Below are 12,796 nucleotides of genomic sequence, written 5' to 3'. Positions count from 1 at the left end.
AAAAATATTTTTTGGAGGAGTTATTACCTCCGGAAAAGCGATCCGCCAATCTCAAGTGAGGGGGTGTTCCCTCGCAAACCCACAGATAATTAAAGATCTTTTTTGGATTGCAGTAATGTGATAATGCAAATCATCATTGGCGTTAACCACATCACCCACACGATTTTTCACTCCTGTATATGAAGCTCTTGTTCGAAATCTGCAATTGGGTTTGTTTCCTTTTCAGGAGATTTAACATTTATTGGTGCCGAACAGGGAGGGTGCAAAAGAATAACTAGAAAACTTGGCAACAACACACAACAACAATGTTCGCCGCAAATATTTCCTGGGTTCTTAAGACTTGTGAGAGTTTAAGATATTGGAACAAAACCTTTATGTCTCTTCTGCAGAAATGGCAAACGTGTAAAAATGCAGCCTCTTTGATCTCTCTGCTACATTAGATGTTAGCAGTGACAAGCTAAGGACACGAGTGCAGATTCAAGTTGAAGAAAGCGATACTGACACCACGGGGAGCTGGGGGATGGGAAAGCGTGACGCGCTCACAGATGTATCCACTTGGAGTATGTAGCTATCAACTAGAGAAGGAAAGAATAGGGATAATGAAGAGGCTTCAAGGCTTCAGTTCAATCGGTTTTGAGGAGATGTTAACCCCCAAGGTACGCCAGGCAAGATATCCTATTTCCGCAGTGTCCAACCGATCCCAGTCAGGAAAACAGCAGGAAATAATCCACCTTGATTTGATTTCACACCCTCAGCACCTCTTTAGCTCTCTGATCTTCTACCTCACTCCTCTGCTGGTCCCCTCCGCTTGACTGACTCGTGCTCCGCTCTGCTCTATCCTTGCCGCCACTGGTGGCTGAGCCTCATTGGGGAAACGCCTTGACGCACTTTAAAAAGACCAATTGGATTACTGAGCAAGAGGGCGGTAGGAGACAGAAAGCGTGGTCAAAATGGGGGCGAGAGAGAGAGAGACGGGTGCAGGGGATGCGAGGTGGAAGAATTTAGGGAGAGAGATAAAGAAAATGGGGCATGTGCGAGGCTTGGAGGAATTTCTACACTCAACGGGTTGTTAGGGTATGGAAATCATTGCTACAAGCGGCGGTTGAGGGGTGGATCGATAGAAGCATTTAAAATGGGGGAACCGAGGAGAGGAGAAATAGGGAATTGGAAAAGGGAACAGTAACACAGAAGACAATGGGCAGAAATCCCCGGCTTCTAGGATGAAAATCTCAATGGTTTGACAAAGATGCCAGGAGCGTTGGGGTTAAGGGAACTCGATCGTCTTAATAGGAAAAAGATCAATGTGCATTATATTCAAGGTTGCAATATGATGATATACTTTTATGAAATAATTACCAGCTACAGTCAGATACGGCCTTGAAGAGTGAATATATTGAGGCCGGAGGGGAGCGTGGAACGTGTTGAGCTTCGAGAGGAAACTTGAATGCTTACCTGAAGGAGAAGGGGAATAGAGGGGAACAGAAGAGGAGAGATGGAGGCTTGTGGAATATTGGACCGATTGACCGGTTTCTCTGCCGTTTCATTCTATGTAGATTGTTAGCAAGCGGTGGGGGGCAGCGGGAGGTCGGGGAGAGACTAAACCTTCAAGTAAAGAAATAAAATCTTCTTATATACTTCATGAGCTAACTCCTTGAGAATGGCTGTGCTGCTTCAGCCAGTTAAACTGTAGAAACGCTTCCTCAATCCTCATTGTGTCATACCTCTCCCCAAACCCCACCCGGGTCCATCCCATTTCAAGTTATTTTGGAGAACTTGCAAATAGCAGCAACTGGTGATCCAATGACTTGCACCATTCTTGTATGAATAGCTCGAAGGGCTCAGTAATGATGTTGTCCCCTCCACTCCACCGTCGTTGGCCGTGCCTTCAGCCAATACGCCCTGAAACTCTGGAACTCAATCCCTCCGCCTTGCCTCCTCTCTCCCCACCTTCAAGACCTTCCTAAAGACCTTTTTGATCGTGCTTACGGTCACATCCCTCTCCCCCTGGTTCGGCATCAGACTCTGTCACTGTCAAGCGCTCCGGGACTCTATCCCGCATGAAGGGCGCGATATAAATTCAAGTTGTTGTTGTCGATTAGGGAGGTGGAATGGAGGAGGGAAAACTTGCAGGAATTGCCAAAGTTATAGACAGAAAGAGATAGGTTTTTAAGAAAGGTTTGAAGGGAGGAAATTTGGAAGAGAATTCTAGGGAATAGTGGTTGGAGGTTCCCAACGCTTGTAAATGTTTTCTCCAATGGTTAGTAACATAGGAATTGCTAGATTAGAAAAGACCATCTTTTACCATCCTGATAGTCACATGCTGCAATAATGGAGATGTTGATAGCAATTAATTCTGAATGGATTAGTTTATTTACCATCATGGTTGAAGGCTTTGGGAACCTTAGATCCAAAGTTGGATGCAAAGGAAAGGTGACATTATTGTGTGTAATTTGAGCTCATTGCATCTCACCTGGTGGCTTCGCTATTTCTCTTTCCTTCAATCTGCCTGGTTCTTCCAAACATACTACATTTGTCAAGTCCCAAATTACTCATATACTTTATCCCAAAATATTATTTTCTAAAATAAACCTAATTTGGTTAATTTTATGATTATGGCTACCCATGGGCTAACAACCCAATCTGCATTTTACCATACCGGGGCTCTTGTTTGCGTTGCTCTGGACAGAGATTTTGTGAATGACTCTTCATCAATGTGTATATACGAAACGTACCTGCTCCCTTCCTAAATGTAACTTGTTTTTCCACATTTTGTTTCAACCAGATCTCATGGAGAGGATGCAAAGGAAAGATGGAAAGATGAGAGAGTTACAGGTAGGAAATGGTGTGATTGATATCGGGGGGTGAGAGGTCAAAAAGCACCTTCAGGGAAGGGAGAGAGAATGGGGAGGGAAAGGAATGTAAACCAATTCTTACCATGTCCGTCTCCAATGGTTGAGTGCCTAAGCCAGGTCACGAGGTGAAATTATCTTATGTAACTTGAGCTTGTTACTACACCTCTCTGGCTTCGCTCTTTCCCTTTCCTTGAATTTGCCCTGAGTAACAACCTCACCCTGGACTGCCTACACCTAGGCTTGACAGAATATACTGTAAAGTGAATCGACTGTATATTTGGTGAGCGAAATCGGCAGCCAATTGAACACAGCATTGTCTCACAAACAGTCACGGATTGAGTGACCGCATTTTTTGAAGGGATTATTGTCCCCGGAAAGTGATCTGCCAGTCGACAAACAACCGGGTTCCTACTTGCTGGTAAACAGGGGTGTGGAGTAAGGAAATTAGCCTAAGGTTTTTCCTGCCCAGGAATCGAATCTGGGTCCACTCGCTTGCGAGTTGAACGCGCTAACCACTACAGCATTTAGCATCGTCAATAATAAAGTTAAATCTTACCAAATGCACAGATTATTAAATCAACTGAGCATCATTTTAGGCAAAATCGAGTATGTAAAAAAAACTTAGAAATATGAAAGCTAGAGACCTGTATGGCACTGGGAACAAGGCAGGGAAGTGGCATTGAATGTACACCCTGATCTGAGAACTGGTGTAGACTCCATCGGCCAAATGGCCCACTTCTGTGCTGTAAATGTCTATGATTCCACAGCCATTGCTTTATAATCTAAACAGGTCTTGTGTTCCTTTGTCTAATAGTCCATGTCTTTTGATTTTCCTGTTTCGCTGCACATTTTCTGTGTGCTCTCTGTTACTGTAAGTGGGCTGTGTGGCTGTTTATCTATTTTATTCTCTGTTGAATTCCTATTTTTTGGGGGGATGTTGATTGATTGATTTAATCAGATTGATGGTGTATAACTTGCCAATAATTATCATGATGATATTGCAACTCTCCCATTCTGAGACAGATTATTTTCCCCTCGTGGATAAATTGACTCACCTGATCTTTCAGTCACTGGAAGATACTCATTGCTTGCACTTAACCCAGCACAGGAGGGCTCTATTTAGAAAGTGGGTTTCTCTCTTAAGAAGGGAGGGAGCATTACGAAGCACAAAGGGAGCCGTTGGCAAATGTTCTCATAACCTTGATGCCCACAAAATCAAACCACAGCTCACATCTTGTTCCTAAGATTATTCTCAAATACTGAAATGTAGGATAAACGTTGAGGAGTTCCATCTCTTCATGTATTTATTTTTAAAAGAAGTTTAAAAAAGGTGCTCTTTACCTGTTTATCGCACATGCTTTCTAGATCACCAGTAGCCAAATTACAGGATGACCAAGTCCTCAGAGGGGAGGCTGTCATTATGATTTATTTGTGCCACTTGCAAGTCAGATATATATCATAAATCCGTACACTGTTCAATTTTAGTTACTTGTGATCACTCCTACTCCTGTCTGTGACTCTGTCTTTCACTCCTTCACACCCTCACACACAGGTACGCACTCACACCCATACACAGGCACACACACAAGCACACCCACACACAGGCATGCACTCACACCCACACACCGGCACACATTCACACCCACACACAGGCACGCACTCACACCCACGCTTAGGCATGCACTCACACCCACGCACAGGCATGCACTCACACCCACATACAGGCGTGCACTCACACCCACACACAGGCACACACTCACACCCACACACAGGCACACATTCGCACCCACACACAGGCATGCACTCACACACACACACAGGCATGCACTCACACCCACACACAGACATGCACTCACACCCACATACAGGCATGCACTCACACCCACACACAGGCACACACTCACACCCACACACAGGTACACATTCACACCCACACACAGGCACACACCCACACACAGGCATGCACTCACACCCACACACAGGCATGCACTCACACCCACACACAGACACACACAAGCACACCAACACAGGCACACACACAAGCACACCAACACACAGGCACACACACAAGCACACCCACACACAGGCACACACACAAGCACACACACACACAGGCACACACACAAGCACACCAACACAAACAGACACATACACAGGCACTCACACCCACACACAAGCACGCACTCACACCCACACCCAGGCACACCCACACACGGGTACACACACAAGCACACCAACACACATGCACACACAGGCACACACACAAGCACACCAACACAGACCTACACATAAACACGAACTCACACCCACACACAGGCACTCACTCGCACCACATACAGGCACTCACTCGCACCACATACAGGCATTCACTCGCACTACACACAGGCACTCACTCGCACCACATACAGGCACTCACTCGCACCCACACACAGACACGCACTCACACCCATACAGGCACTTGACAGGCACTCACTTGAACCCACACACAGGCACTCACTTGCACCCACGCACCCAGACACACAAGCACGCACACACACACAAGTATGCATTCATTCTAACACACACAGGCACACTGTCAGACATACGCACAGGCAATACACCCAGATACACACAAAGGTACGCACTCGTACCCATACACACGCAAACACCATAATTTTCCCTCACCTTATTCCTGACTTCAAACTGTTAACTTTTTTCTGAGCTCACTACACCTCCTGGGACTGCACGTGCCCAGCTTGTGATTGAAGGACCCGCCTTTGATTCTTTTACTTTGAAGGACACAATTACATTGAGTGTAGAAATCTCTACCTGATGAAGAGAAGGAGCCCGTGAAACAAGTCTGGAATACATGAAGGCAATTTTAGCCCTCAGCCCACCACCACCCATTAATATAACAGTTAGCAACAACTTGCGTTTAGATAATAATAATAATCCCTCTAAAACCAAAAACAATAATAAATTGGTCATTTTCAATCTACGATTGTTTGTGGGCCATTGCTTTGCGCAATTGGCTGCCGCGTTTGTGCACAAATATACAGTCAATTCAATTCACTTTACAGTGTTTTCTGTGAAGCTCTTTGTGACGTCCTCCCGACGTGAAAAGCGCTATATCAAATGCAAGGATTATTATTATTATTATTAGATACTGCCCTTCACATAGGGTAATGACTCAGAGCGCTTTACAAAGACATGGTCTGACACTGAGCAGAGAGGAGGAAGGGTATTTAAAGACAGATATAGAGGGGGTGAGATAGAGGAAGAGAATTCACCCACAAAACACAGTCAGTACACATTAGGTAAAGCATAAGTATATTAGGTAAAGCACTTTGAGACACCCTTCTGATGTGAAAGCTAAGTATTATTATACTATTATGGTTCCAAAAGATAGGATTGTAGGATCTGAAGACTTAAGTGCTAAATCAGTATGCTTTTATAAGTAAAGAAAGAACTTGTATTTTTATAGCACCTTATCTTGAAATGTCAAGAGTCTCGTAGTAATTACTGTCAAGTGTCCATTTTTATAGGCAAATGTCGTTGCTAGTTACACCAGCCACAACCCAAATACAACCTTTTTGTTAGGCTGATTTTATCTGGAGTATTGTTGGCCAGGACACAAGGAGAAACTTGATTCTCTATTCCAACAGTTTCATCGGTTCTTTAAAGTCCATCTGAACAGGGTTTAATGTCTCAACCGAAGAACTGACATTGCTCCAATTTACTACATTGAAATATCTGCTTCGACTGTGAGGTCAAGTCCTCAGATGGGGCCAGAACCCACAACTTTTTGACCCTGAGACAGGATCTTTAACACATGATCCAGGCTGCAACCCACACAACAACAATGTTGAGAACTGAAGCAGAGCAAAATGATTGACGAGTGGAGATGTACAGGTCTTTCTTGTGGAACAGCGTTGTGCATCGGCCACCAGTGCAGGCCCTAGTCACTGGTTAGCGAGCAGGTCCATTGTTTGTTTTTTGTTTCCCACAGGATCGGTTTGTGGGCTTGGAAACGGTAAGTATGCGATGCTTTGCGTTGGCCGCTAGTGTGTAGTCACGCTTGCTTCTGTCTGCACGTGCTTGTGTTTGGATTAACAGATCAGCACACCCAATAGGATGCCTTTGCTTTCTGAAGGGTTTAGTGGTTCTGCAAATTCATTTTATCTTGTCTGTTGATACATGTGGCTGCAGACTGCTTGAGCCTTAAACAACTTGCACTTGGGTAGTGCCTTTTGCATAGATAGCTTCTCGATCAACTAAGGGCAGTAATGTAGTTGGCACCAATATCCAACCCAGAGTGACAGAATGTAGGTCAGTTACATCTCTCCCTTTTCACCCTCTCGGTCTCATCTCTCTCTCTCCTGGCTTTAAAAGTTGCTATGAGACCTGAGATCGGATAGTCTCAGGCTAATCACTTAGTGAATGTGCATCATGATTGTTCAAGGCTGTCCATCATTTGGCAATTATTGTGTTTAGTGGCTGCTGTGAGAGTCTGGAATGGGAATTGGAAAATCATGTGTCTTGGGTACACGTGCATTTGCACACAGTTTGCATTTGGCACACAAAGGAGCCAATTGCAGGTGGTTATGAAGAGCATTGCCCTGTTGTTCTCCCCTGTTACTGTACAGGCATTTCTGTTATGGGTATTGAATGAAATGTACATTGAGCTTTTGAAAGTAGACAATTAAGCAAACAATTAAGCAGCAAAGTAGACTAAGACCATAAGGAATTTCTGGGTCTCTGCCCCCAGTAGAATTTAACTCAACTGCACCTCGTGGACCTCCTGTTAAAGCTGCGAGGATGTTTTCCACATATGCACACATAACTGCCTGGTTGGCAGCTTGCTGAGATTCTCTGGCATGTTGATAATTAATCTTTGGGGCTAATGAGGAGGAATAGAATCACATCTGTGTTCGCAATTGATGGTTCAACACAAGCCTTCCAAACCGCTTGGCTCGATTTTGTGTTCTTATCGGGTTGTGAAATCCGATGGTATAAATGCAAATTGAGGCCGCATTGCGATTATTATTAATTTACTTTGCCAGCATGATGAGTGAGGCGAGTAGTTTTTCTTTATTGTGTTACTACATTCTATCAGATTCATTACCTCTGTGTGTGTGTGTCCTCATTTCTGTAAAAGTATAAAGTTCATCGAGTTTTTCTTTTAAAAATCATGTTCGTATTTCGTCAAATCCTTTTAAGCATGATTGAAGTTCACACTAGAATGAAACTCATTCCTTTCTCCTAAACTACATACGGCTAGTCATGAAAGAATAGAGAGTATTGGCTATAACATCTGTAGTTATTGAATTAAATGATGGAGCCATTGACTTCCCCCAAATCCCTCCCTCCTCCGCCAAGCCTTTTCCACTTATCTCACTCAAGTTAGCATTATTCATAACCCACTTAAGTTTCATCCTATCCTCCCCTGTCTTGTACATCCAGCTGGAGGGCAAAAGCTATCAGGAGAAGCAACCCTGGTAGCTAATAATAAAAATAACCCTTGCAAATTAATATAGCACCTTACCACATCTTTGAGATGTCTCAAAGTGCTTCACGGAATATACTGTGAAGTGGATTGACGGTGTATTTTGTGGGTGAAACTCGGCAGCCAATGGCTCACAGACATTTCTTCCTCTCTGACTTCGGGGCCCTGAGACCATTTATAGCGACTGCTGCTATTAAGAAGAGTTACGAATCGTCCTTGTTGATCCCTGATCTGTTTGTGAGGCTTCAAGTCCTTTTGAAGGTAAGAGTGCCTAATTCTGCACTCTCCATGTGACTTGACTAGTCTATCTGTGTGTGGATAAATTCATGTGGATTGTGAAACAGGCTCCCGAGAGAGACGGTTGAAGCAGGAAATGTTGATTCCTTCAAAACATAGATTAGATCCTTTTCTTTTAGGAAATAATATTATGGGATATAGTACATAGGTAGTTCGGGCCTTGGTGGCATGGGCTGTGTATAAACGGACTGTTCAATTTGTTCTGCGTCTAGAGCACGCGCATGGCCTTGGACCATCTTGAATCCGTGCCGGAGAGGCTGAGCATTCTGGAGGATTTCCAAGATTTGGAGGTAAAGATAATTTTCTCTTTGTGTGTGAGCGAGGGAGTGTGTGTTTGTGTGTGTGAGCGAGGGAATGTGTGTATGTGTGTGTGAGCGAGGGAGTGTGTGTTTGTGTGTGTGAGCGAGGGTATGTGTGTGTGAGCGAGGGAGCGTGTGTATGTGTGTGTGAGCGAGGGAGTGTGTGTATGTGTGTGAGCGAGGGAGTGTGTGTATGTGTGTGTGAGCGAGGGAGTGTGTGTATGTGTGTGTGCTTGTGTGTGTGTATGTGTGTGTGTTGTGTGTGTGAGCGAGGGAGTGTGAGTGCGTGTATATGTGTATGTGAGCAAGGATGTGTGTGTGAGAGGGGGTTGTGCGTGTGTGTGCACATGAAGTGGTCATGTATGTGCTTTTGTTCCCAAAGACAAACATTCCCCAGGCCCCCCCCCTAAAAAAAATTATTTTGATCAATGAAGGAGCATGAGCCAGGTCTGAGGCCTCAAACACCATCAATGGAGACGTGAAAATTGCAATAGAACGTTCAAAAGCACCAAAAACTTTAGAACTTCCCTCACAAGTCCGATTTCTACCATTGCACAGTCGGTTATTGGCATTGTTTGTTATGCACCATGTGAAAACTATGTGCATTTGCAGCTGTGTTATGCGATTTGCCTTCACATATCTATCTCAGTGTCCAACAACTCCTTTGAATATCCAGGCACATATCTAGTTCCTTTTTGAAACCCTTTATAGCTTTTTGAAACCCTTGTCCTACCACCTGTGCTGGTGTTATGCCGCACATGGCCATCCTCTTCCTACTATAAACAAGGGTCCCCGCACCTTTCTATTCTCTTGTTGGCTTATTATGGTGAAGAATCACAGAATGTTTTTAGCAATGAAGGAGGTCAGTTGGTCCATCATGTCTGTGCTATTATAGCTCCCCCACTGCTCTGCTCTGTTAAGATGTAAGCCTCCCCAGTCAGAAAAACATGGTAAAGGTACTGTTGCCTACATAGAGGAGCCCTTTGAGGTGGTAGCGTTCCAGCGTCACCTCGGTACGAGATTTTAATTAATCTCCTTTGGCTTGTCAGTCTCTTCCATGTTGTCTACCTCATCACAACAATACTCATCGTTGAAATGCAAGTCCTAACTTTTAAAAGCAGCCCCAATTATGAGCCTAACTGCAATCCCTACTTATAAAACAAATTGTCTCATATAGGTTGAAAAACTATTTGGTGTTTAGCTGGCTGTCTGGATCCATAAAGAGAAGTGATGATTTTCATTTCTGAGGTTGGGTTTTGCTAAGCGTTTGTTTAGTGAAGGCGTTCATTGCAAAACAATTGGTATTTCCTAGACTTTGCTAGGTCTTTAGTCCCACCACTGTGCAGAACTCCGAGACTCTATCCCACCTGAAGGCTGCTTAAATAAATAGAAGCTGTTGTTCATAGAATCATAGAATTGTGCAGCACAAAAAGAGGCCATTCGGCGCATTGAGTCTCTGCCGACTCTTTGAAAAGAGCAATGTAATGTCAATCCCACTCTCCAGCCCTTTTCCCATAACCCTACAAACCCATCCTCCTCAAATACCCATCCACTGCATCCATCCTCGTAACCTTCTCTGCTCCAATGAGAATAATCCTCGCCTCTCTAGCCTTTCCTCATAATCAAGGTCCCTCATTCCTGGTACCATCCTCGTAAATCTCCTCTGCACCCTTTCCAATGACTTAATATCCTTCCTATAGTGTGGTGCCCAGAACTGGGCGTAGTATTCTAACTGAGACCGAACCAGTGTTTTATATAGGTTAATCATAACCTCCTGACTCTTGTACTCTATAGCCCTGTTCATAAAGCCTAGTATCCCATATCCCCTTTTTACAGCTGCCACCTTCAAGGATTCATTTACCTGAACCCCCAGGTCTTTTGTTCCTTCATCCCCCTTAAGATTGTATTACCAGCCTATATTGCCTCCCCTCATTCTTTCTGCCAAAATACATTACCTCGCATTTCTCTACATTGAAACTCATCTGCCATGTGTCTGCCCATTTTACCATTCTGTCTATGTCTTCCTGCAGTCGGCTCCTATCCTTCTCACTGTTTACCACCCTACCTAACTTTGTGTCGTCCGCAAACTTGGAAATGGTGCTTTCTATACCCAAGTCCAGATCATTTATATATATTAAGAAGAGCAGTGGGTCCTAATACCGATCCCTGGGGGAACACCACTGTACACTTCCCTCCAGTCAGAAAAGCAGCCGTTCATCACAACTCTCAGCTTTCTGTCTCCCAGCCAGTTCTGGATCCGCGGCCACTGTCCCTTTTATACCATGGGCTTCTATCTTTCTTACAAGTCTTTTATGTGGCACTTTGACAAATGCCTTTTGACTACATCAACGGCACTACCTTTATCCACCCGCTCCGTTACCTCATCGACAAATTCTTAAAAATTGGAGACGTTGAAAGTACACTTGTCTCTCCAGATGTGCCGGCATCATCAAATGGCTTACATAGAGGGCTGGAGCAACAGCTGCTTGAGATCAGGCACTCAGACTCATTTAAGAAATGGTTTGGGTTTTAATGAGAAGACAACGTACTTGGTTTTGTGGAAGGATGAGATCAATAGACTTTGTTCATCCGAGGCTTTAGTGTTTATGTGTAGATTATTCATTAGAATAAATCTAGTGCAATGAAATTGCTATAGATTCCTGTTAGCTTGCACTAGGACTGTATTAGCACTTGTTTATTATCAGTGAAGAGCAAATATTGATATGTTGAGTACAGTTGAACCCTGATAAATTGCCACTTTGTGAAGCAGTTTAGTTACAGGGAGTGTTCCATACAATGGAAATGACTGTTAATGATGCATTTACAATGCTAGCTCATGCAAAGTCTCGCTAGCTTGTCCATCTTTTTTGTGGAATTCTATCTCCGTGTAGTGTGTCACAGTGTAGTGTACTGTGTGGCCATGCAGTGCTGAAGGGTTCAGTTCTGCTGAGTAGAACGACACCAAACAGGGTAGCAATTGTGGTGCTAAAACTGCCTTCCGCACCCCATGGATTAGTGAGGGGACAATGAGCCAGGCTTCCCACTCTGTGTTGCTTCCCCTACTAGAAAATACAGATATGTGATTCCCCCCACCCCCCCACGTAAAAATATCCCATCATTCGGTGGCAAGATTCATAGATAAAGAACAATGATGCAAAGGAGGGATCTGGATCTCAGAAATGAGTTCAATTCATTCAGTAGAGGAGGAGATTGGCGCTGCACAATGCTCGTCAATTATAGTCACAATAGAGGCTCAATGCTAATGGTCCAGTGAGCTTCTTGACAATAGTTGGCGGTAAGGATACAAACTGTTTCTGATGGAAACCAACCGAGATTTTGGTGAGTAGATAACCAACCGAGATAATGGTTTATTTGACTTGTAAACTAGGCCATTGGACGTGGAGGCCGCCTCACCCACTGTCAAATTGCATGTTCAACAGACTCCTCAAGAATTCTTTCCTTTCAACACCAAAAGAGTACTACTTGTAAGAACCTGTTTGGCATTGATTGCTGAGTTCAGGCTCATTTGGTTGCTGAAAGAGATCAATTGAATAGCGCTGAGCAGACGGAAGATGGCTTGATAATGTTTCAAAAGCTGAATTTCATACTGAATTGAAATGCAGGCCGCTAGAAGGGTTAACACTTCAATTTGATATAGCGGCTTATAACGTCTTTGAAACGTCTCAAAGCGCTACACAGAATTTAGTGTAAGCGAATTTTCTAGGCGAAATGCACAAAATTCCACCCTCCTCCAATTTCCCCCTCCCCCAATTCCATCCTCCCCCCCAATGTGTGCTCACTCGGGCAACAACATCTTGCATTTACATGGCATAGTCACCTCTTACAGCGCTTTGCAAGGACTG

At 44.1% G+C, this 12,796-nt stretch overlaps 1 protein-coding gene across 1 annotated transcript in view; it reads left to right on the top strand.

Moving 5' to 3' along the window:
* Positions 1-12,796, top strand: part of LOC103186809 (centrosomal protein of 128 kDa) — a 167,194-nt gene that overhangs the window by 137,994 nt on the left and 16,404 nt on the right. The window contains 3 exon segments of the mRNA XM_042337996.1: positions 2,783-2,832; positions 6,841-6,864; positions 8,847-8,924. Coding sequence (XP_042193930.1) covers positions 2,783-2,832; positions 6,841-6,864; positions 8,847-8,924 — 152 coding nt within the window.

The sequence above is a fragment of the Callorhinchus milii genome, unplaced genomic scaffold (assembly GCF_018977255.1).
Source record: "Callorhinchus milii isolate IMCB2004 unplaced genomic scaffold, IMCB_Cmil_1.0 Scaffold9, whole genome shotgun sequence".
NCBI lineage: Eukaryota > Metazoa > Chordata > Chondrichthyes > Chimaeriformes > Callorhinchidae > Callorhinchus > Callorhinchus milii.
This window is presented reverse-complemented; position numbering and strand designations above follow the sequence as displayed.